The sequence below is a fragment of the Podarcis bocagei genome (genome assembly GCF_964188305.1).
Source record: "Podarcis bocagei genome assembly, chromosome: 14".
In the NCBI taxonomy this organism is placed as follows: domain Eukaryota; kingdom Metazoa; phylum Chordata; class Lepidosauria; order Squamata; family Lacertidae; genus Podarcis; species Podarcis bocagei.
The window spans coordinates 15,100,326-15,126,426 of NC_138139.1; the positions used below are offsets into that span (position 1 = coordinate 15,100,326).

Consider the following 26,101-nt stretch of genomic DNA (forward strand, 5'->3'; position numbering starts at 1 on the left):
CCGCTTACCAGCGGGAAGGTAAACGGCGTTCCGTGTGCTGCGCTGGCTCGCCAGATGCAGCTTTGTCACGCTGGCCACGTGACCCGGAAGTGTCTCCGGACAGCGCTGGCCCCCGGCCAACAGATGTGAGATGGGCGCACAAACCCCAGAGTCTGTCAAGACTGGCCCGTTCGGGCAGGGGTACCTTTACCTTTACCTTTACATGACCTGGAAGCTGTCTGCGGACAAACGCCGGCTCCCTCGGCCAATAAAGCCGCAACCCCAGAGTCGGTCACGACTGGACCTAATGGTCAGGGGTCCCTTTACCCTTTACCTTTACCTCGGGTTACATACGCTTCAGGTTACAGACTCCGCTAACCCAGAAATAGTACCTCGGGTTAAGAACTTTGCTTCAGGATGAGAACAGAAATCACGCAGCGTGGCAGCAGCGGCAGGAGGCCCTATTAGCTAAAGTGGTGCTTCAGGTTAAGAACAGTTTCAGGTTAAGAACGGAGCTCGAGAACGAATTAAGTACTTAACCCGAGGTACTACTGTACTGTGGCTTGCCATTGTTTTATTGATTATAGTTTAGAAATTATTTATTGGAACTGTTGAGTGGATTTCTGTTTAACTTTTATATGTTGACTTTATTATTTTATACTGTTCTAATGATTGTTGAATGTTACTTTTTTGATGTGGGTTGCTTATTTTAAAATTTTGTTTTATTGTCACATTTCTGTACTGCATTAGATTGTTATAAGATGTACATTTTTTCTTTCTTCAGCTTGTAAACCGCCTTGAGTATTGTAAGATAGAAAGACGGTATACAAATTGAAAAGATGAAAAGGACACTCTAGGACAGGGGTCTGCAACCCGCGGCTCCGGAGCCGCATGTGGCTCTTTTACACCTTTGCCACGGCTCCGGGGCGGATACTAGCGAGGGGAGGAGGCGCATTGTGCGCCCCGACACTCCCCACTGTGGCGGGCGCTGTACTGGCTGTGATGTCGCATGGGGGCGGTGCATGCGTTAGTCACGCACCGTCCCGACGTCGCCTTCCCGCCCGCTGTCAGATCGCGGCTCCGGAGATATATTTGTTTTAAATGTCACAATGGTTTTGCGGTCCCAGTTGTTTTTTCTTCGGAAACGGGTCCAAGTGGCTCTTTTAGTCTTAAAGGTTGCAGACCCCTGCTCTAGGACACAAGGTTGGGGGCAGTGATGCTTCTGAATGACAGCTACTGGAAGACAGAGGAGGGGAGTGGGCTCTTGTGTTCAAATCCTGCTCAAGAGTTTTCCCCACACGAATCTAGTTGGCTACTAGATTAGCAAGACATGGAGATGGTGTTGGACTTTCGGAGGAAGAGAGGAGAACTAGCCCTGCTGTACATCGGGCAGGGCTGTGTGGAGAGAGTCTCTTCCTTTAAATTCCTAGGAGTTTATCTCAGTGAAGACCTTACTTGGAAATTCAATACAACCCAGGTGGTTAAGAAAGCCCAACAGAGACTCCATCTCCTCAGAGTATTGCGAAAGAACGATGTCAATCAACATTTGATGATCTCCTACCGGTCCACAATAGAAAGTGTCCTTTCATACTGCATCACGGTGTGGTACGCTGGTTTGACATCAACTGATAGGAAGGGCCTACAGGGGGCGGTGAATACAGCACAAGATATTATGGGCTGTCCCGTGAATCCGCTGGATGACATCGCGGAAGAATGTTGCCTCAGGAGAGTGAGGAAAATTCTCAGGGATGATTCACACCCTGGCCGCCACTTTCTTGATCTCCTGCCCTTGGGCAGAAGATATAGAAGCAGGATTAGTCACACCAACAGGGTAAAGAACTGCTTTTATCCGTGGGCTGTTAGGCTGCTGAATGAAAAGATAATAACAGGGCAACTGACTTTAGGGTTTGGTGGGTGTGCTTCAGTAAACAAGAGGAATTAAGACCTGAGAGCTGAGTGGGGGGGGGGGTGCTCGTGTAATCTCACTGCATACAAGTTGTACAAGTGACAATAAAATACAGTGGTACCTCGGGTTAAGAACTTAATTCGTTCTGGAGGTCTGTTCTTAACCTGAAACTGTTCTTAGCCTGAGGTACCACTTTAGCTAATGGGGCCTCCTGCTGCCGCAACTGCGCAATTTCTGTTCTCATCCTGAAGCAAAGTTCCTAACCTGAGGTACTATTTCTGGGTTAGTGGAGTCTGTAACCTGATGCGTCTGTAACTCAAGGTACCACTGTATTTCATATTTATTTCAATTTCAATTTACTATGAGAACAGGATGCTGGACCAGATGGTCTTTGGCCTGATCCAGCGTGTTCTTCTTATGTTCTATCCACATGACACCACAATGGCTAGCTTTGGTCCTTCCATGTATTTCCCCCCCCCCCCCCGCTCTTGCTTTTTTGACCATGGGAGTCCTGAGATTAATTTTTCCGCTTAAAAAGCTTCTCTAGGGGTGAGCTATTATTAACCTGCCGTCCGTCCCTCTGTTTTCCATTCATCCCTTTCCCCCTGAGTAAAGGAGATGATGCAAAATGAAGGCGGTAAAGGCTAGATCTGAGCTATGATCAAATCCAAAAGGAACCGTGCCACAAAAATAATGCGCTTTTTAAAAAAGCCTGGTTATGAACCACTTACAATGTACTGATATTTGTTTATTTTTTTCCAGTTAACATTTCAAATATATGTAACTCTGAAAGGATTGTGATTTTTTGGTGTCCCACATATATTTTGTCTCAGTTAATAAAATTCCTTTAAATATAAAATAAAAAACCAATGCACCTGTAAACAGGGAGAGTGGGACATGAGAAAACGCTGTTACTGAGTGCAGCCGAACCCATGACGGAGCCTTCTCGGTAGAGACCCCGAATTTAGGGAATGCCTTGCCTGGTGATGTGTATCTGATCCCTTCATTCTTAACATTTAGGCACAACATTACTGTTTCACCTTAGCATTCAGTGGCTAAATGATAATATTTCTGGCAATTCTGAAATCATCCGTTGTGAGGGTACGTGGTTGTCATCGTTGTTTAAACAAAAAATGTTTTAAAATTGTATTGTTTTAACAGTTTGCCTCCCTGGGCTCCTTTGGATGGAAACACAAGATGACAATCGAAAAAATAACTTTTGTGTGTGTGTTGCCTAACATTGTGATCTTTATATTTATGTAAAAAAACCCCAACAGTTCTCGCTCCTCCTGTTTCCGTCATGGAAATTAAGCTCCGTGGTTCCCCTTTAATGATCTGTACTGCTAAAGAGTTTTATAACACCCGCAGGAAAAGCAAATCGCATTGCTAAAAGCCACCTTGTTTTGTATTACACCCTCATTATCACAAATATACATCTGTGGGCTTTATTCCCAGCTTTGAAGTGATTTCCTTGGATCAGGTAACTGAGCATGCCAACTTTGACAACAGTCTATGCTGCTGCTGCTGCTGCTGAGAGCTTAATTAAATTCTTAAAATGGCTGCCATAAAAGTCAGCTGGTTTTTGTAACTCTTCACGGGAGAGTTTTCTGTTGGTGGAAATGTGCAGAGTGTTCTTCCAGACACAACTGAAAATCCTTGCTCAACCACTACATTCACACTGCAAAACAGATTAGGTCAAGGTAAAAGGACCCCTGACCATTAGGTCCAGTCGTGACCGACTCTGGGGTTGCGGCGCTCATCTCGCTTTATTGGCCGAGGGAGCCGGCATACAGCTTCCGTGTCATGTGGCCAGCATGACTAATCCGCTTCTGGCGAACCAGAGCAGCACCCCGTTTACCTTCCCGCTGGAGCGGTACCTATTTATCTACTTGCACTTTGAGGTGCTTTCGAACTGCTAGGTTGGCAGGAGCAGGGACCAAGCAACGGGTGCTCACCCCGTCACGGGGATTCGAACCGTCGACCTTCTGATCGGCAAGTCCTAGGCTCTGTGGTTTAACCCACAGCGCCACCCGCGTCCCTTACGCAAAACATATTAACTGCAAGCAAATACAGGAACCTGTCTTAAGATAGAGATAGGTAGAGGAACTCAGTTTTCAGTTAGCACCCGTTAGTTAACCCCCCAACTTTAGCTCTCTTTCCTTTTGGAACAGACCCCTTAACATTTCTTCCAGTGAGATTCGTGTGTCTCTATACTTAGAGTCACATGACACTAGGTCTTGCTTCCTGAACCGGGCTCTAAAGACTGCTCCTTTGATATCCCAAAGGATTGCTGGAGCCATTTATTTCTGTTTGGTTTGCAGCCAAACAGACTGAGGCAGGTGTAAACTTCCCACTCTTCAGTTTAATTGCGTATTAACTGGAAAACCTGGTGTTCAATTAGCTACGCCCCTAAGGAAGATTAAATAAATAAAGTGTTCAGCTCGTGTTTTAGGCTCATGCATATCTCTGCTTATTGAGCCGAAAGTTGATTGCAACCAAATGCAGCCATTTAAGCCACAAATTTTCTTGTGCCTTTCTTTTCTTGTACCTGTATTCAGAGCTGCAGAGCTTTAAGGTCCTGAAAGACAACCCAGATACAGAAGACAATTTAGTCTGCCATAATCAATAAACTCCACCTCCCACCACTTGCAATGGACAACGCAGAGTGGGGTTGCTGGAGGTACTTCAATTGGCATTGCACCAGCAGGTATTCTGATGCAGAACATTCCTGGTGGATTCCAGTCCCTCCTACAGTGCAAAGGGCAGCTGAGAAACTAAAAATTAAATTTCTTAGAATCGTTTAAGTTTCTGATGTACAAAGTCCACGGTACCTTAATTTACCTCCAGCTTGCATAACTTGTGATCCAAGCCAAGTGTAGCCTACCAGCTATGGACTGTAGCCTGACAAACCTTTTGTTTTTGTAGCTGCAGGCAAGCAGTAGAACAGAAGGTTTCTGAAGCTTCTGATGGGCTGACATGTATAGCCGATGGAATTAGATTCAGGTCGGAGCAGGAGGGGGAAACCTCAGGTCCGGGAACTTGAATGCATCCCTCCTTGCCTCTCTGGCCTTTGGGACTTTTCCCAGGTCACAACCCAAATAGGCCCTGCTTCACTCCCTCCTCAAGTGCTTTTGTCTGGCTAGAATGTGCCCAAGACCTCTGATAATGTCTCTTGTGGTCTGGATGGAAGGAGCGGGGTGCATGAGTGTTATGTACTGAAGTTCTCACCCTGGGCCAGCAGGGGGATACTGTAGATAGTTCAGGTCCACATATGAAAATAAGGGATCGAAAGTGATGTTCAGTGATTGGATAGTTACAGAAAGTTGTTACAGTTACGTTGTACTGGAGCTCTATATAAGCAGGCTGACTGAACCCTTCAGTTCAGTTCTGTTCTGGCCTGTGAATAAACAAGAGCTGTTTGAAGAATCACTGTGTCGTCTGATATGTTCACCCACAATTTAACAATGAGAGCATGTGGCAACCAGCCTACCATACAAAGGGGAAATTCACTTTCATTGCTCTGCCCACTTTTGCCTTTGGCTCTAATAATAATAATAATAATAATAATAATAATAATAATAATAATAATAATATTTCATTTATACCCCACCCATCTGGCTGGGTTGGGCAGCTTCCAGGACATAAAAACATAATAAAACATCAAACATTAATAGTGACAATCTGATCCAGTATAAAAGTTGCAATAATGTTAAAATAAACAACTGATATCAGACAAAGCAACATTAAACAACCCATCAGAGTCTAATAGTAAACAGTAAAATTGGTATGTGGCCCTTGGGGAGGTTTTCCAGAAGAGAATGTGGCCCCTGGCATGAAAAGCATTCTCCCCCTCTCCCCCTGGCTTAGAGAGTCACAAGTTGTGCAAGAGCGGCTTTAATCCAGAATGGCTTTGGATCCAACAAATGAACTTGGCCCAAATCTTCCTTTAGAATTAATTTCGCCATCTAAGAAACGGGCCTCTTTCAAGTTCATGTGAAGGTACAATTTATTTATTTTTTACAGAAGCCACAAGTGCTATCAAACCATAGATATAATACTTTAAATGAATGAATGAATGAATGAATGAATAAATAAATAAACAAACAAACAAATAAATAAATAAATAAGGCATTGAATCAAGACCAGTTCTAACAATATCCGTAGAAGCGCTCTCTCTCTCTCTCTCTCTCTCTCTCTCTCTCTCTCTCTTGCTCTCTCTTGCTCTCTCTCTCTCTCTCTCTCACAAACACATACAGAGATGTCAGAGAAATAACTTACCTTGGGCACATTGCATAAATAGCGAAGCACCTCTCCGATGTACTGTATGACAGTTACGTTGTATTTTCTGCAGTCATCCCAAAACTGGGTAGCTGAAAATTTTGAACGTAATGCAAGAGTAGCACCTACAAGCAAACGAGACAGTGGAATTAGATACTAACACACACACCCCCTATTGACGGATATACCGTATTTTTCCATGTATAACACCCCCACCGTGTATAAGACGCCCCCTATTTTGGGGGCTGCAACCAATCATCCGCCCCCACAATGCACTGCCTGTGTATAAGACGAGCCCATTTTCAAACATTATTTTTGAGTAAAAAAATAACCCCTAGTCTTATACACAGAAAAGTATGGTATATATCATCTTCTGATGCTGCTGTGAGAAAATTGCAACCAGTCCTGAAGGACTGCACATTCCTGTCTGAGAGCCCATGTACAGGACCGGGTGGCAGAATTCTGGACTGCGCCAGTTCAGAATACAGGCCCACATTTCTGAACGCCCCCTGCGTAAAAGTGTTCTGTGTAGTAACACAGAACCATTGAGCAGACACTTTGCTAAAAACTCATTCCGCCATCTTGTGTGATGGGTAATCGTAGACACACCCACATAGTCCCTCCCTGGAAATTGAAATATAGATCAACTCCTCAAGGCCTACTACACCCTCCTGAAATTCTCAGAACCCTGTGAATCGGCAGTGCATGGAAAAGGTACAAACAACTAGCTTACGGCGTGGTCAAAGCTAACGCCATCAAGGTTTTAAAAGAACAACTCACTAAATCAGGGATGGGAAATCAGGTCCTTGGTGTTATGTACTGAAGTTCTCACCCTGGGCCAGCAGGGGGATACTGTAGATAGTTATGCAAATGAAGGATCGAAAGTGACGTTCAGTGATTGGATAGTTTTAGAAAGTTGCAACAGTTAACATTGTTCTGGAGCTCTATATAAGCAGGCTGACTGCGCCCTTCAGTTCAGTTCTGTTCTGGCATCTAAATAAAGAAGAGCTGTTTGAAGAATTGCTGTGTCGTCTGATATGTTCACCCACAACTTAATACTCTGGATGTTGTCAAGACTCCCATCTTTCACCAGTGCTAGCCAGCACTACCAATAGGCAGGAATGATGGGAACTGAACTCCCAACAATATCTGGGAAGGCAAGAAGTTCCCACGCCTGCAGCAAAATCCTAATTTGTTTCCACACAGTTCAAACAGTATTATCCCTGAATGAGCACCATCAAAACATATCTCTGTCTGTTTGCACCCATGGTTATTTCTCCCAAGAGCCTCCAAGGGCATGTGGTGTGGGAGCCTTGTGTCAAGATCCCAGGTACCTTCGGGGAAATGTATACGAAGGAACGATGGGGGGCAAAGGGGCAACAAATGCTGATTCCCCCACTCCTGGCTCAGTTCGGTGGCTAGAAGCCGAGTAAACATGCTACAGTGGAATCTCATGGCGTGTCAAGGTCCCCAAGCCAACCCAATAAAACACAATTCACACAGAATTTTTTGTTTAAGGTTTTTGGCATAATTTTGGCCACAACTTTATTAAAATACAGTGGTACCTCGGGTTAAGTACTTAATTTGTTCCGCAGGTCCGTTCTTAACCTGAAACTGTTCTTAACCTGAAGCACCACTTTAGCTAATGGAGCCTCCCGCTGCTGCCGCACCGCCGGAGCACAATTTCTGTTCTCATCCTGAAGCAAAGTTCTTAACCTGAGGTAATATTTCTAGGTTAGCAGAGTTTGTAACTTGAAGCATCTGTAACCTGAAGCGTATGTAATTTGAGGTACCACTGTACAGAAAATGTGAGTGGTTGCTTAGGCATTGGTTGCAACTATCTGTCCCCGCCCGGGGACAGACTGACATTCGCACGCCCGCAAAAGTCAGAAAGGGAAAACATTTTGGGGAGAAAGATGGAGCTGGGAACCATGCCCTCACCTCTCCCCAAATGCGCACAGGGGCTCTTGCATGGCCCTAGCCCCTTGACAGGGGTTTGGACAAAAGTATGGCAAGCCCCTGGATTCCTTTAACGGAATACCCTTGCAGCAACAGCATTGGAGGAACAGGCACCAACCAATTCATAAAAACCAATGCCTAACCGCAACCTTACAAGTTGTGACGATTTGCTACGCGGTAGGCAAAAACCAAATGGCACCAGCCAATCAGCCAAATGGACAAAATTCCTACCAGGCCCCTGCCCCATGACGGGCATAGCAACGTCAGTGGGAACAACCCTAAATATAGGGAGGGTGGGCGAGTAATCTGATGCGCGCAGCGAAAAGAGGAAGTTCAACGCTGCGCGCAGGGAATATAAAACTTCTTGGCTGTCAATCATTAAATGGCAACATCAAATTCTCCCCAACGACAAGAGGAGCCCAATAGCAATGGTGGCTAACTACCTTTACCCGCCCAGCAACAGTGGGATGTCTTGTAAGACCCCACTGCAACACGTGCTCTCCATGAAGGAGAACACGCTTTCCAAAACAAAGTCAAGTTATTAATCCAACTTAGTCCCGCTTACCTTGCAGGATGCAGCCGTGCACCCCAATTAAAAGGGCGGCACTATGATAGAGCGGCAGAGCGGTATAGATAACATCTGCTGAAGTAACACCGCTGGCAATGATCAGAGCGCAGGCCAATAACGTGCGTTCATGGGTAATCAACGCAGCTTTCGGGAGACCTGTGTGAAGAGAAAAGTTTTGTTTTTCATTAGACGGGAAACAAGTACAGTCGTACCTTGGATCCCGAACGCCTTGTGAGCATAGCTGTCAACCGTCCCTTATTTGGCGGGAAACTCCCTTATCCCAGCGCCATGTCCCGCTGCTGTCCCTTATTAATGATGTCCTGTAAATTTCCCGGGTTTCAAAGGAAGCAGCTCCTCTCCTTCCCTCCCTGCTGGCCAGGGAGGAGGGAGGCTCCAACTGTGTTGCTTGGCTGCGTTGCTCACCCAATAAGGAGCCTAAGAACGACTGGGGGGGTGGAGCCTGCATGCCTTGTGCCGATCAAATCGGCCGCATTGCCGGGGGACTTGCCTTTGCTCAGCACTTCTCAGCAGAGAGGTGACGGTGGTTTTCCTTGCTGAATCCCCTTTGCTGGGTTGCTGCACTGTGGGAACCACCGCTTGAGGCTTCGTTTGGCTGCTGGCTGGGCTTTCGGCCTTTGGCTCGGAGGGGCTCACATACCTGTGCTTGGAAAATCTCATATTTTGGCTGCTGATCCCTTATTTTTGAGGCTGCTGGTCCCTTATTTTCAAATCTGTAAGTTGACAGCTATGCTTGCGAGTCAAACATTTTGACTCCTGAACGCCACTAACCAGGAAGTGAGTGTTCTTTTGAACTCGAACATCCCACAGGGCTTCCACGGCTTCCGATTGGCTGCAGCAGCTTCCTGCAGCCAATTGGAAGCCATGCCTTGGTTTCCGAACATTTTGGAAGTCAAACGGCCTTCCGGAACGGATTCCGTTCGACTTCCGGGGTACCACTGTACAGGGCAATGACATCTATGAACCTACTATAACAATTTCCAAACCTCTAATAACCAGAGAAGGGTTTATATGCCAATTCATCTCCTACACCTTATCCTCATTCTTAAAATCTCCGTTCGTGTAACAAACAAACAAAAAAACTCATGTTAGGGAGAAGGCTAAGTTGCGACACATTCACAACATGCATTTAAAACACCATAGTAAAGGTAAAGGGACCCCTGACCATTAGGTGCAGTCGTGGCCGACTCTGGGGTTGTGGCGCTCATCTCACTTTATTGGCCGAGGGAGCCAGTGTACAGCTTCCAGGTCATGTGGCCAGCATGACTAAGCCACTTCTGGCAAACCAGAGCAGCGCACGGAAACGCCATTTACCTTCCCGCCGGAGTGGTACCTATTTATCTACTTGCACTTTGATGTGCTTTCAAACTGCTAGGTGGGCAGGAGCAGGGACCGAGCAACGGGAGCTCACCCCGTTGTAGGGATTCGAACCGCCGACCTTCTGATCAGCAAGTCCTAGGCTCTGTGGTTTAACCCACAGTGCCACCCGTGTCCTTAAAGCACCATAATGCCACTTTAAACAGTTGTGGCTTCCCCCAGATAATTCTGGGAGCTGTAGTTTGTTAAGGGTGCCTCAAGTTGTTAGGCGGCTCCTATGCCACTTCCAGGATTTCCTGAGAAGATTGATTGTTAAACAACTTTGGGAACTGAACAGATAGTCATAATTAACGTTTGTCGGTTGTTTTCAGTGGGACTAAAATGTAGCCAACTTAGCTTGGATCCAGCTTGGGTTGCTACTGTTTTTTTCATCCAACAGAAGCCATTCAAAAAACAACAATCCTCTCTTTTGTTAGTAGAGCAGTCTCACATCCATGGGCGTAGCTAGGATTTCGGGGGGGGGGGCAGGCCTTTTGTTGCGGGGAGCAGAACCTCAGTTAGCTATGTATTTTTACTGATTTTACCGCCCCTTCCTTACCCTACTTGGCTACGCCCATGCCTTACATATGCTTTTGTTTGCAAACTACCACATTGCTTAATAGAATAGAATTTATTATTTATACCCTGCCCATCTGGCTGGGTTTCCCCAGCCACTCTGGGCAGCTTCCAACAGAGTATTAAAATACACAACTACAGCTAGTTTTGTCTCCCAAGTTTTAGAGACTTTAGAGACACTGTGCTCTTCCTCAGGCACTTTCAGTGAAGTTTTGCAATATGTCAATTAGATTTCTTCAGAAGATATTTTAAAACCAGCCAGTGAATAAAATAAGCCAGCTGCAATTCTGTACACCCAGTTACCTGGAAATCAGTCCCACTGAACTAAACAGGACTTATTTCTGCATAGGGTTGACTGTAGACCAAGGAATCCCTAATTTGTGGGTTTTTATTATTATTACTGTACCTGTAGTCCCAGAGGTATATATGTACAGGGCAGGACTTTTAAAAGTGACATTTGATCTCCAGGACACTGGAATAGGCTCATCTGAAGCAGCCTCCATTTTGTCAATGAAACTGTCGATCCCCTCTGTCTCGGAGGTCCTGCTTAAGTAATAGATAGTCACATTCTCTTCCTTCAGGACTGGAAGCACTTCTTCAATGGCTGATGCTAATTCTTTAAGGAGGAGAGAAGAAATGGTTACTTGAAGGCGGGGAAAGGCCCATTATTCAATAAAGGTTTGTGCTGTGATGTTTTACTCTGAAATGTTTTTGCAGTGCTCTTCACAGCATGGCCAGATTTGGGGGGGGGGGGGGAGGAAAGGAAAGGAAAAAGAAAAGAGTTGTGTAGAGGGAGGGAATTTCAGGAGGTGTAGCTTCGAAACCTCAGAAAAGTCATGTGCCGTTGCTCATTTCCACAATGGCGGAACAAGTAAGGTAAAGGTAAAGGGACCCCTGACCATTAGGTCCAGTCATGGCCGACTCTGGGGTTGCGGCGCTCAGCTTTATTGGCTGAGGGAGCCGGCGTACAGCTTCCGGGTCATGTGGCCAGTATGACTAAGCCGCTTCTGGGGAACCAGAACAGCGCACGGAAACGCTGTTTACCTTCCCGCCGGAGTGGTACCTATTTATCTACTTGCACTTTGACGTGCTTTTGAACTGCTATGTGGGCAGGAGCAGGGACTGAACAACGGGAGCTCACCCCGTCGCGGGGATTCGAACTGCCGACCTTCTGATCGGCAAGTCCTAGGCTCTGTGGTTTAACCCACAGCGCCACCCGCGGACAAGTAGCACGGAACAAAACTTGCAAGGTACGTGGGAGATCAACTTTTGGTGAAAAGGAGAATGCAGGTCATCAAGTTACAGTTAAATGCCACTCACATATACAGTGGTACCTCGGGTTAAGAACTTAATTCGTTCTGGAGGTCCGTTCTTAACCTGAAACTGTTCTTAACCTGAGGTACCACTTTAGCTAATGGGGCCTCCCGCTGCCACCGTGCAATTTCTGTTCTCACCCTGAGGTAAAGTTCTTAACCCGAGGTGCTATTTCTGGGTTAGCGGAGTCTGTAACCTGAAGAAGCATCTGTAACCGGAAGAGTCTGTAACCCGAGGTACCACTGTAACAGGGTCCACAGCAAACATCTTGCCAAATTTATTTCCACAAATATTTAGTGGTGCCATATAAAGGAAGGCAAAATACTGTGGGGTATCAGAAACACAGGTGTCATATTTTCACGATACATCTGGGAAAAGGCTAGCCGGCATGTTTCCTAACAATCTGAAATTGCACAATGCCTGGATTTGTGTGTCACTATAAGGACCCTCAGGAGATTGTTCATTATCAAGTGTGAGGCTTCTCCAGCCCCACCTGCGTATGTCAGCTATTTCCAATGGGAGGGTGACGCAATATCCCAGGGAATTTCCTCTTTCTTTCATGAATCGTTTCTGAAAGACTCCCATAATGACATGGAAAATGTATTTGCGGTTATCTGTGTGCTCCTGTTCCACCCTGCATGAGAGACTGTGAGCCACTGTGAGCATGGTTCTCTTTTTGGAAGGCATTCCCCAAACATGAAGTGGTGACACAGATGTGTATGGCTCAGGGGTTGGGTTGTGACCTCCAGCAGGGCCTTCTCTGTGGCAGCACCCTTATTAGGGAACTCTTCCCTTTTGTCTCCTACATGATCATCACTTAAACACAGCATTGTTCACTTAAGCATTTTCGCCCGTGCATTTAGTACAGTGGTACCTTGGTTCTCAAACGCCTTGGTTCCCAAATGCCGAAAACCCGGAAGTAATTGTTTGAGTTTTCAAACGTTTTTTGGAAGCTGAACATCTGATACGGTCGTTGGCTATTGTTTCCGGGGTGCCTGCACCAATCAGGAGCTGCACCTTGGTTTTCAAACATTTCAGAAGTCAAACAGACTTCCATAATGGATTAAGTTTGGCGCTTTGGTTTTGCTGTTTATTTAGCTGGGAGCAAACAGTGGGAGTTCACCCCATCGCGGGAATTCGAACTGCCGACCTTCCGATCGGCAAGCTCTAGGCTCCGTGGTTTAGACTACAGCGCCACCTGCGTCCCAGCTCTAAACCCAAATGCCAGTCAGTATCAACAAGAGAAGTACCATTATTCAGAACAAGGTACTGGGACATTTTGCTGTTATGTAAAGTATTAATGTAACAACAGAATAGAAGCAGAAGAGTAGAATAGAAGCAGAATTTCCAAATCTTGTAAAAGGCAACCCCCCCCCCCCGCAAACCTTAAAAGGCAGATACTGCATAGACAATGGTATCTCGGTTGTTGAATGCAATCCATTCCGAAAGACCGTCTGACTTCTGAAACGTTTGACAACCGAGGCACAAAAAGGAAGTTTCCAAAGTCAATGGAGAAAATGGAAAAACACGCAGCGGAAGCCGTTCGACTTCTGAGGTGCGTTCGAAAATGGAAGCAATTACTTCCGGGTTTTCGGCCTTTGAAAACCAAAACGTTTGGCTTCCGAGATGCTCGAAAACTGAGGTACCACTGTCGTTGACTCTGGCCCTGCATAGCATCCCTGGTTCTTCTAATTTGATTGCTGGCAATCTGAGGTGGTAAAACTCTGTCTGGATGTAACCACTGCAGGCCCATCTAACTGAATATTTCCCCATCTAAAATATTTCTGCAGCATGTATGAAGAGAGAGTTCTAGCTAAGTTAGAGGAATCTGGGGGGTCAGAACCACCCTGAAATCTCATGAAGAAGGACGATATGTAAGTCTAATAAAGAAAACAATAAATAAAAATAGTGTAATAAAGAACATTCAGCCATCGAAGCCCCACCAGCAACCTTAGGTTTACCTCCTTTCTGGATATGAGAGAGGAGTTTTGCAAAAACCAACCAACTTACAGCCTATGATTCTGCCTTGACAGAAGATGCTCTCAAGTAAATAATTTATACATACTATTGTTTCTCTTTCTCGGGTCACAGCAATTACAAGGACAGATAAGAGAAAGGAGGAAGGAATTGCATTGCACTTCCAGAAACTATCATTTGCATAGGGAGGCTGATATTAGACCATCAGTGTATCAGATGAACTTGTTCGGTAACTTGTTTGTAGTTCTGTTTTCTTAATTCAGGTCATTGTCTAATCCTTCATTTTCCACAGGTAGGATTTTAAAACTCATACTTTATGCCAAGTAAACAACGACAATTATCCATTATCTCATGTAGATACGGATATATCAGCAATGTGGGCATGTTTACAAGAAAATGCAGGCTAACGTTCAAACAAGGTATCTCTGCTAACTATTTAACAGGGAACACCTTCTGCCTCCTATTTTTAAGTTACTACCATTACCTGTGTAAACCTGAGGTTGCAAGTTGTTTTAACCCAATAACAGGTTACTTCCAACATTTCCAGAGCACTTTTCAAAACAAACAAAACTTGTTTAAACTTGTATGATAGTACCCAGGCATATATTCTTGTTACAAATCTCACTATTCTGTCTGTTTGGATTTTTTTTAAAGAAAGCTTAGTTATTATTTATATTCCACTTTTCCTCCAAGGAGCTCAAGGTATTGTGCTTTCCATTTTATCCTCACAACAGCCCTGTGAGGTAGGTTAGGCTGAGAGATAGTGACTGGTCCAAGGTGAGCCAGCAGGCTTCGTGTGGCTGAGTGGAGATTTGAACACTGGTCTCTCAGGCCCTAGCCCAGGGGTGGTCTTTGGTAATCTTTCATAACATGGCGCCCTATGCAAGGCCAAAAATTGGTGACCCCAAGTGGATCTTCTCAAGTTTGCATCTCCTCAGCTCAGACCTCCGGAACGAATTAAGTTCTTAACACAAGGTACCACTGTATCATTTTTGAGGCAAGGCAACCATCACAGACTTGTATAACTAATTTAATGATTCCTAAGAAGGCATTTGATCCCTAGCATGGAATTTGCCTTTTTTCACAGCCACTGCACACTGAGTGAACATCTTCATTAAATTATTGACTATGAGTCCCAGATCCCATTCCTTATCTGTCACCTCCAGGTGAGACCCCATGGGCATATATACTTGAAATTAATAACAACAACAACAACAACAACAACAACAACAACAACAACAACAACAACTACAACAACAATAATATGTCCCCAAATGCATCCCTTTACACTTGTTTACATTGAATTGTACCTCACATTTCACTGTCCAGTCACTCAGTTTGGAGGGCTGCTTAGAAATTTCAGTGTGGTTCTTCTCATATAGATTATTGGATTGTCACTTATCAGTCCTCTCTTTGCCACTGAAAGTCATATTGATACTTGGTCATAACTGATTCTTGCTTCTTAATGAGCCTGTATCTACGACCAATGATTGTAGATGTACCTTTGCTCTCACTCACTACTCACACTGACCCAATGTCAAACTGCTGATAGAGCTTAATAAAAGATATGGAATGGCAACTATTCAGGTCACCCTATTGGTAGGGATAACCTCTTTTCTCCAGAAAGTCTCCTATCCCTTTCACAGCTACACGAGAGAGAGAAATGCAACAGGGGATACCATGCTCCATGCCCAAAGTAAAAAAAAAGGTTGCACCTGTGGAACTGCTGCCTAGCATGAAGCTTAATAATAGGAAGCAGATTAAAAGTGTCATCTGCATTTTAATAATATTGCTGTCAAAACAGTGAATAATCTTGTGGAACCTCACATTTATGGTGAGCATGAGGATTTTTCCCCCCAAATGTTCACCCAACCACTTCTTGTTCTTCTATTACCTCTGATGAACAATACTTCTTATTATTATTATTATTATTATTATTATTATTATTATTATTATTATTATTGCAAAACCTGTTAATCAGAGGCAACAAAAGTGGAAGACTGGTGCTTCAAGGCTCCCTCCCTCAAACCTGGTTTTGAAAAAAGTTGTTTTCTATTGACTTGATGGTGTGCAACACCAGGTTACCATGCCATCATCTCATTCTTCCTTCAAAGAGCTCAGCACACACAGCTCCACCATCCTTTTGGGAGCTCATACTCACAACACCCCTGCGAGGTGGGCTAAAGCTGAGATTGTCCACATGACCCAAGGTCACACTGTGGGATTCTGAGCGGGTTTCACACCACCATAGGAGCTAACTCCTAGGGGCTGAGGTACCTCCCCCCCATAAAACACAGTGGTACCTCAGGTTACAGACGCTTCAGGTTACAGACTCCGCTAACCTAGAAATAGTGCTTCAGGTTAAGAACTTTGCTTCAGGATGAGAACAGAAATCTTGCTCCGGCAGCGCGGCAGCAGCAGGAGGCCCCATTAGCTAAAGTGGTGCTTCAGGTTAAGAACAGTTTCAGGTTAAGTACGGACCTCCGGAACGAATTAAGTACTTAATCTGAGGGACCACTGTATTTGAGAGGGCCAAGGCTCCCCCAGAGTTGATGAGCATTGCCACATCATGTACACAGTGACACATCATGCAATCCATTATATCAGGGTGGGGCTTACCTGCCCCCCTCCCATATTTTATTCAAGTTGGCACCCCTGCCCATCACTCTAGCCACCAGTGCTAGATTAAACTCTGTGGAGGCCTCTACTCTAGGCAGACGAAATCTCCGGAGGGGCCCTCACAAATTATCTCCTAAAACCTTCTTGATTTTACCAACTCACCATTGCTTCCAATCAGCTACTTGAGAATATTCTACTAGGATCTGGGCTCAGTGGGAACGTGCAACGCACTAGCTCACAGAAAGCTTCATATCTGGAGATGTCTCATGGGAGTGCTCTAGTGGGGTAACACTGAACTACAAAAGGTTGGTTGTAATTTTCTTTTGATCCTTGGTTGCAGGGGCCCTAAAGGCATGGATACTGCTAGGTGGGCGGCCATTAAAAAAAGGTTAAAAAACGGTAAAGGACCCCTGGACGGTTAAGTCCAGTCAAAGGTGACTATGGGGTTGCGGTGCTCATCTCGCTTTCAGGCCAAGGGAGACGGTGTTTATCCACAGACAGCTTTCCAGGTCATGTGGCTAGCATGACTAAACCGCTTCTGGCGCAACAGAACACCGTGACAGAAACCAGAGCGCATGGAAACGCCACTAACCTTTCTGCAACAGCAGAAAGGTACCTTTTTACCTACTTGCACTGGAGTCATAGCTGTCAACTTTCAGATTTGAAAATAAGGGATCAGCAGCCTCGGAAATAAGGGATCAGCAGCCTCACCTGTCCCGGGGGCAGTCCACGGGATATCTAACAATCCGGGATAGCAGTGGGAAACAGCACTGGAATAAGGGAATTTCCAGCAAAAAAGGGGGGGAAGGTTGACAGCTATGACTGGAGTGCTTTCGAACTTCTAGGTTGGCAGGAGCTGGTGACAGAGCAATTCAACCACTATCAGCTGGGGGGGAGGGGGAGAAGAGGAGGTCCTCACCTGGGTCGGCCAGCAGCACTTTGGCGCCGCTGCACTGGAAGCAATGCACCAAGGACCTGGCCCTGATGTTGCAGTTGAGGCAGGCCATGGCGCAGCCCAGCTTGGCGCAGCCCAGCCACAGCCACACGTAGGCGGGCTGGTTGCCCAGGAAGAGCGCCACGGTGTCGCCCTGCCGCAGCCCTGCGTGCTCCCTCAGCGCCCTCGCCACCTGGTTGCTCCGCCGCTCCACCTGCTCGTAGGTGTACACCTCGTCTCGGAAGAGCAGCATGGGCTTTTGGGGAGCCTGGCGCGCCCGCTGCCTGAACACCTCCACCAGCGTCCGCGGAGGGACGCGCGAGGCGGCGCGCCGAGACCTTTGCGCCACGCGCACCAGCTGCAGGAAGAAGCCCAAATCCTGGAAGAGGTAAGGGCACGCCAGGTTCACCAGCAGAGGCAGCAGCAGCAGACCCGCCAGCGCCGTGTACAAGCCCGGGAACATGGTCTCGACGGCGCCTTGGGGAGACTCGACCCCCGGCGCCAGCTCGTCGCTCCTCTCTGCCCAGGCGCGCCGAGCGCACTGAGGCGCCTCGCTTGGTTACCGGCGCAAAAAGTGACCGGCTCCTGCCAAACGAGGGGCGGGTCCAGCCAGCCAGACGCGAGCGCGCGCTCACGCTCCCTTTCTCTCTCCAGGTTTCCAGCCCGCCTGTCTTCTCCAGAAGCGGAGATCAGGAGTCTCAAACTTCTATTTCTTTGGCGATCACGAGTAAGATTGCCTTCCATAAACACGGTTTGGGGTTTGTTTTGTTTTATGTGTGCGCGCTGACCAACGCACAGTCTTCGCAGTACGGTTCTATTCCAAAGGCGTGAGTATCGTTTTCCCAGTAGTGATGTATGGAAGTGAGAGCTGGACCATCAAGAAGGCTGATCGCCGAAGAATTGATGCTTTTGAATTATGGTGCTGGAGGAGACGCTTGAGAGTCCCTTGGACTGCAAGAAGATCAAACCTCTCCATTCTGAAGGAAATCAGCCCTGAGCGCTCACTGGAAGGACAGATCGTGAAGCTGAGGCTCCAATACTTTGGCCACCTCATGAGAAGAGAAGACTCCCTGGAAAAGACCCTGATGTTGGGAAAGATTGAGGGCACAAGGAGAAGGGGACAACAGAGGACGAAATGGTTGGACAGTGTTCTCGAAGCTACCAGCTTGAGTTTGGCCAAACTGTGGGAGGCAGTGGAAGACAGGAGTGCCTGGCGTGCTCTGGTCCATGGGGTCACGAAGAGTCGGGCACAACTAAACAACAGCAGAGTATCATGACGACTGGTAGATATCTTATGTGCTGCAGCCTTCATCCGCCTTCACAAGCGGTTTAACATACCGCTTGTTTTTTGTTTTTAAGTTATTATTGGGTTTTATAAACAAGAATAATGTTATACAAAAAAGTACGGTATACTAAGTTTTCTCATGCCATTTGTATATCACATACTGCTTGTTACCATCTGCCTGTTCTGCTCTTGATTCCTTTTTTAAAAAATAAAATAAAATTTCAGGATACAAATATATTTTTTTCTAAAAAAATTATTTTAACTGGATTTTACAAAACTGAAAATGAAACGACGAGTAAGGCATGATAACAAAAAGATGGCACCCTCACTCTTCCTGGTACAGAAATGGACCAGAAGTTGAATCCCCCCCCCACAGTACTGGCCATGGGACAGTGTCCTTTACCCCATGGGGTGGGGGTGGGAAAGTAGGCTCCTTATGAACGTGCACAGATCTTCCCTGCTGCAGAAGCAGGAGTGCCAGAGGAGCAGCCCTGGTGTCCCCCAGCACCTGTGGGTGGTGGCCTCACTCTGCCTAATGGTAGGGCCCCTGAGGGCTTGGTTGGTTCTGTCCTCAATGTATCTTAGACTATGTAAAGCAGGGGTTGGCAACCAAAGGCCCATGGGCCACAAGCGGCCCACGGGGGTCATTTAACCGGCCCCGAGCTGCCCCCAAACCGAGCCAAAGTTGTTGTTGACCTTGGGTGTGTGTGTGTGTTTGTGAAGTTGTTGAGCTTTACTCATAAAGTCTACTGAGTTCAATGGGAATTGCACCCAAGAACCTATGCATAGGATTGCAACCTAAAATCAGAACAAAGGGATTTGCAGAAGTGTTAATGGGATTAATGCTTCTTATGTCTGGTCTTCAGTTGATAAAATCGAAATCATCAAATCAAATCTTTGTTATGGTCATAGACCAGCATAAGGAAGGGGGGTGGGTGGGTACAGTCATTTAAAAACGATTTTAAAAACTAAAAAGTATTTAAATTCTATAAAAATCTAAAGGAAGCAAGGAAAGTCTAAACGAAGAGTTAGGAACATTAGACGGGAGTGGCAGAGCATAAGCGGTTAGTATATATATATAGCTGTCAGTCTACAGAGCACTCTGATATGTGCTCATTAAATCTAGTTTGTGACACAGGTCATCGTCCGACGAATTTTGAGCACTGCTGTGCAGAATCTGGCAACCGTGTAAGTTGTAGCAGGGTTGGTATCTGAAAGCAGCTACAAGGTATAGAATTGTCCTGTGTACCCTGGGTATAAGAATGCAGTAATGGTAAGATGAATCTAGTACAAATGTCTCTGTAATAAAGGCACTGTGGAAGCACATGTTCTGTTGTTTATAAAATTGAAACTTTCAGCGCAGGGATGTGCAATAGGGTGTCCAATCCTTGCAACAAGGTAGCTAAAGGACAGTACTGAAACAAGGTAGCATACCATAATTGCAGTAGGAAATGTGCAAAAAATGGACACACTTGAGACAGCAGAGCAACACTAAATATAGAAAGCCTGTGCAATTTATGCTCGTTCATGTTAAACTGATATTATTTCAAACTTAAAAGGTAAAGGGACCCCTGACCATTAGGTCCAGTCATGACCGACTCTGGGGTTGCGGTGCTCATCTCGCTTTATTGGCCGAGGGAGCCGGCGTACAGCTTCCGGGTCATGTGGCCAGCATGACTAAGCCGCTTCTGGCAAACCAAAGAAGCACACGGAAACGCCGTTTACCTTCCCACCAGAGCGGTACCTATTTATCTACTTGCACTTTGATGTGCTTTCGAACTGCTAGGTTGGAGGAGCAGGGACCGAGCAACGGGAGCTCACCCTGTCGCGGGGATTCGAACCACCGACCTTCTGATCAGCAAGTCCTAGGCTCTGTGGTTTAACCCACAGCGCCACCCGCGTCCCATTCCAAACTTAGGCAGAAAGAAAACAAGCCTTTAAAACAGATTGGATTGACATCACCCTTTTTGCTGGCATATGTTCCCCTGAGTTGTCAGTTCATGTGACTGAGCAGAACTGAGTTAGAATCCAGTGTAAGTTTCCCCTGCCTCATCCTGCTCCCAACCTGGAACACCCATTCAGGGCTTGTGCAGGCAAAAGCTTAGTCTTGGCTCAGCCCTAGCTGAGCTGGGATGACCCAGTTGCTACGGCATATTCTCCTGCTGAGCTGGGATGTGGAGCTTACACTGGTGTAGCCCGGCTGTGCCAGAAATAGACTGGCTATGCTGGAGTCCTGCTGGATTCCAACTTGCTAGATCTGGTAGATATTGGGTTTGGATTGCTCCCTTAGTTTGCCACTAGGGAGCGAACGTGGACCACAGTGCATCAGTTCTCTTTAGGCAACACTGTAATCGAACAACTCTACAAGCAGAAACCCTCATAGTAAATATTAGAACAACAACAAACCAAACAGAAATCTATTTCCTCTGTTTACTCACCACACACTTCATTATTGCCTCCCAGAGCAAAACTTTGGAAAAAGAAATCAGGAAGCAGTTAGAGGTTTTATTAATTGCTCACTGTTTTGAGATTGTTTTTATTGTTTATTAAGGGTTTCAAAAGAACCATTTTGTAAATTCATTAACAGAAAAACAAGCATAAGGCATAGGGCTAAGACAGTTGTTGATAACATTACTGTACTATTTTTAACACTTGCTTGATCCAGGGGGTTAGAAGGATCTCTGCATACAGCCTATTTTCCCCCAACCCAACTCATAACAGTATGATTAAGCTGACAAGTAATAATATATTTTTATTACTTTGATTAAACGTGCGAACTGCTTTGAGGCTTCTGTTTTAGAATGGAAAGGTGGGGTTTTAAAAAAGTTGTTTTTATGAAAATACAAACGCATGCTTTTGACAATGTCATAAACAAACTTGTATTAGAGATCTTTTTTTTACAAATGTCTACATTTATAAAACGACAACCCATTAAGTACTTCAGACGGCACCGCAAGTTTAGTGGAAAAGGGAATAAAACTTTGCCAGGCTGCCGCTGGACTTCTTACCGCTCAGGGTTATGAGGAGTGTGTAGTGATTTTTCCTACTGCTTGTTAAAGTTTGTGCCTAGGTATGCTCTGACCTCGATGTCTTACTTTTCCCTGCTCCATAATTGGCTCGGTTGTGGGGGTCCTGGCCATATTGTATGTCTTGGAGACCACAGAAGGCTAAAGACATTCACGTTATTTTTAACATGCAGTTTAGCATTGGATTTCAGGTGATTTATAGCCACGCAGAGCTCTTCCTAGAAGAAAGTTGCTTCGAATGAAGCATATCTGTTGCAGAAACCCTAGAGGCTGCTGCCGTTTCGATCTCTTTCCCCCTCCTCAACCTCACGATAGTATTTCTCTACTGTCATGTGAAACATACATGCCTGCCTCATGATTTGAACTTGGGCTAGATTCCTGGCCTAGGGCCCACATTCTCCCTTTTTCGGAGGAGATTGCTACAGGGATGTGGCAGTGTTCAGACCAGGCCAACAGTCATTCCCATTGGCTAATGGTACCCACAGTGTGGACAGGCTGCAAAAGGACTGAGAGTTAGAGAGAGACGGGGCTAAGACCTGCCATTAGGCTGTGAGGCAGCTGCCTTGAGTGGTACAGTCAAACCTCAGTTGTTGCACGTAGTCCGTTCCGGAAGACCGTTCGACTTCCGAAACGTTCGGCAACCGAGGTGTGGCTTCTGATTGGTTGCAAGAGCTTCTTGCACTCAAGCAGAAGCCATGTCAGGTGTTCGGGTTCCGAAAAACGTTCCAAAACCGGAGCATTTACTTCCGGGTTTTCAGCACTGGGGAGCCGAAACGTACAATAACGGAGGTGTTTAGGAACAGAGGTTTGACTGTGTTAGGAATGGCAGTGAGATGTCCTGTGGCCCCTTAGGCTTCTGCCTTCGGGAGAATATTGCCCTGACACTAGTGTTGAAATAAGATTCAGCTGCCAGACCTGATCAACTTATTAAAAAAATTACTAACATTTATTATCAATTAGTAATTGTAATTTTATTATAAATATATGAAACACAACAAGTAATCATTGCTTTTTTATTATTGAAAATTAAGAATAACCATAATTCGATTTGATTCATTATACAGTCATACCTCGGGTTACAGATGCTTCAGGTTGCATTTTTTTGTGTTATGGACCGCCGAAACCTGGAAGTACCGGAACAGGTTACTTCCGGGTTTCGGCGGTCGCACATGCACAGAAGTGCTAAATCGGCTTTGCGCATGTGCAGAAGCACCGAATCACAACCCACGTGTGCGCAGACGCACCACTTCAGGTTGCGGGCGTTGCGGGTTGCGAATGTGCATCCTGCACAGATCACATTCGCAACCTGAGCATCCACTGTATTTCTATGCTGCTTTTCATTCAAATGAATCCAAAAGCAGTTTACAAATAAACAACAACAAGAACAATTTTGTTATTTATACCCCGGCCGTCTGGCTGGGTTTCCCCAGCCACTCTAAGCAGCTCACAGCATATATCAGAACATACTAAAACACCAAACATTAAAAACTTCCCAATACAAGGCTAACATGATAGAAAATAACAGAACATCACAAACACAGTGTAAATCATATAGAATAATTAAGAAATCATCAGCGAAACAATTGCAGTCTGCAAAACACTGTTGCCGAAAGCAGATTTCCTTCAGAATGGATAGGTTGGATCTTCTTGCAGTCCATGGGACTCTCAAGAGTCTCCTCCAGCACCATAATTCAAAAGCATCAATTCTTCAGTGAACAGCCTTTTTTATGGTCCAGCTCTCACTTCCATACATCACTACTGGGAAAACCATAGCTTTGACTATACGGACCTTTGTCAGCAAGGTGATGTCTGCAACAGTATAATGCCACCTTAAACAGTCATGGCTTCCACGGATGGGACATAATATTTAAAGAACTAGCTTTGGCTATACATACATACATACATACATACATACATACATACATACATACATGTATGTACATGTATACATACGTACATACATGTCTGGGTCATCCAGAAGTACATGGCGCCTAACTGGATTTTTTTTATTGCACTATATTTCGTATTTGTCATTAATGTCATACATATACCGTAACTCTGAGTAACAAACGTAGCATGTTCTGAAGCCGCGAGAAGTAAGCTGCCTAGAAGCAGCATGCTGTATCTAAGCCTGATTTTGTTTATTTCCAAAAAGAGGAAATACTTTGCCAAAGAAGATAACGAAAAGGGAACTCACATCTGCATAAAATATGCACGCACCAATTCATATATGTATATATTCAAATTTAGAAATAATTAGCATAATTTAGATAGGACTGAAGTACCGTATTTTTCGCACTATAGGACACACTTTTTCCCCTCCAAAAATGAAGGGGAAATGTGTGTGCGTCCTATGGTGCGAATGCAGGCTTTTGCTGAAGCCTGGAGAGCGAGAGGGGTCCGTGCGCACCGACCCCTCTCGCTCTCCAGGCTTCAGGAAGCTATCCCAAGTCTTGCAAGCCCGGCGGGATGTCCCGCGGGCTCGCAAGGCTTGCGGGCAGCAGCCTGCACCCAAAAGCTGGGGACAGCGGGGAGGCGCAGAGCCGCCACCCCGCTATTCCCCGACCTGATCTGGAGGCTGGCGGGGGGAGAAGCAAGCCTGCTTCTCCCCCCCACCATCCCCACAACCTCCAGATCAGGTCGTGGAAAAGCGGGATGGCGGCGCTCCGCTATCCCGCTTTTCCCCGACCTGATCGGGAGGCTGGCGGGGGGAGAAGCAAGCCTGCTTCTCCCCCCCACCAGCCCCACAACCTCCAGATCAGGTCGTGGAAAAGCGGGATGGCGGCGCTCCGCTATCCCGCTTTTCCCCGACCTGATCTGGAGGCTGGCGGGGGGAGAAGCAAGCCTGCTTCTCCCCCCCCACATCCCCACAACCTCCAGATCAGGTCGGGGAAAAGCGGGATGGCGGCGCTCCGCTATCCCGCTTTTCCCCGACCTGATCTGGAGGCTGGCGGGGGGAGAAGCAAGCCTGCTTCTCCCCCCCCCCCATCCCCACAACCTCCCGGCTTCAGGAGAGCCCCACCGCCAGCCCCACAAGCTCGGGGGACAGCGGGAGAGGCGCAGTGCGCCATCCCGCTGTCTCCCGACATGGTTTGGAGGTTGGCGGAAGGCTTCCTCCTCCCCCAGCCCCGCAAGTTCCCAGAGCGATGCCAAAGCATGGCTCTGGGTCCCGTTCTGGGGGAGGGGGAAGCTCGGGCTTCCCCGCCCCAGCCCCGCGCCTGGGGGGGGGGATAAATTTTTTTTGCCTTTATTTCCCCCCCCCCCAATCTAGGTGCGTCCTATGGACCTGTGCGTCCAATAGTCCGAAAAATACGGTACGTCCTGCCCTCATAGCCGGGAAAATTATGACTAGGTGACCTGTGTCCCTGCTCATTCTGCTGCCCAGCTGCTGTTGACCTTTGATGGGCAACTTCAAAGCCGCTCCTGCTTTCCTTTCATAGGCTTCTTTATCTTTCAGCCAAAATTGTTGTGCAAGAGAATGCATAGGCAAGTTGCTGGTTGCTTCGTTGCACAAGAGATGGGGCGATTTCCTGCCTGATGAGTTTCTACTAGCACAACTGTAGCGCTGGATCCCTCTGTTGCATAGCTGTCAACTTTTCCCTTTTCTTGCGAGGAATCCTATTCAGAATAAGGGAATTTCCCTTAAAAATAGGGAAACATGCAGAAAACAGCATTCTTAGAGAAATCAAAGACTGGAACTGAGGGAAGCTTGGAGGTGGGTTTGGGTGGGTTTTGTGTGGGAGGGTGTGGGGGAGGAAAAATGGGGGGGAATAAGGATGATATGTTTCTGGATAATATGTTTTGTTTTAATTTTGAATAAAAAAAGTTTATAAAAAAGAGAATTTTTTTTTGGGGGGGGAGGGAAACGTTGACAGCTATGCTGTTGTGTAACGTTAAAACTCACCCGTCTGCTAGCGCAAGCAGCCCCAGGCAAGCAGAGAGAGAGCGCGGGATACAGCCCAATAGCATTTTGCACCATGTACACAAGTCCCAATGCACATAGATGCAAGAACACCAAAGACCCTTTTATTTTTTCAGGGAATATTACACGTTCCCCATTAAATCCCGAGTGCACACATGATGCTATGCTGTTAGCAACCCCTCTGCAATTCTCAGCTCTAAGACTGCTTTGGGTTCATCGTAAAGGAGATTAAAAAAATAAATTGTTTTTTTTAAATACTTTTTTAAATACTACGTGGCAAACTGGAAACGCTGAGCTGCCTGCAGTGTCTTTCCTGCAAAGAGCATGCATGCAAAAAAATGTGTGCTATTGCAAATCTCTCCAGAGCAGTTCTGCTTAGCATTT

General features: G+C 46.2%; 1 protein-coding gene across 2 annotated transcripts in view; it reads right to left on the reverse strand.

Annotated features, from left to right (window-relative positions):
- Positions 1–18,021, reverse strand: part of SLC27A2 (solute carrier family 27 member 2) — a 40,953-nt gene extending 22,932 nt beyond the window's left edge. For both annotated transcript variants that reach the window (XR_014002003.1, XM_081170029.1), the window contains exons 1-4: positions 17,470–18,021; positions 11,047–11,256; positions 8,688–8,846; positions 6,164–6,288 (exon numbers count right to left, since the gene is read on the reverse strand). Coding sequence is in view for 1 of the 2 variants with exons in the window: in XM_081170029.1 (XP_081026155.1) it covers positions 6,164–6,288; positions 8,688–8,846; positions 11,047–11,256; positions 17,470–17,947 (972 nt within the window). In the remaining variant the exon portion in view is untranslated. The remainder of the gene's footprint in view (positions 1–6,163; positions 6,289–8,687; positions 8,847–11,046; positions 11,257–17,469) is intronic.
- Positions 18,022–26,101: the final 8,080 nt, after the last annotated feature.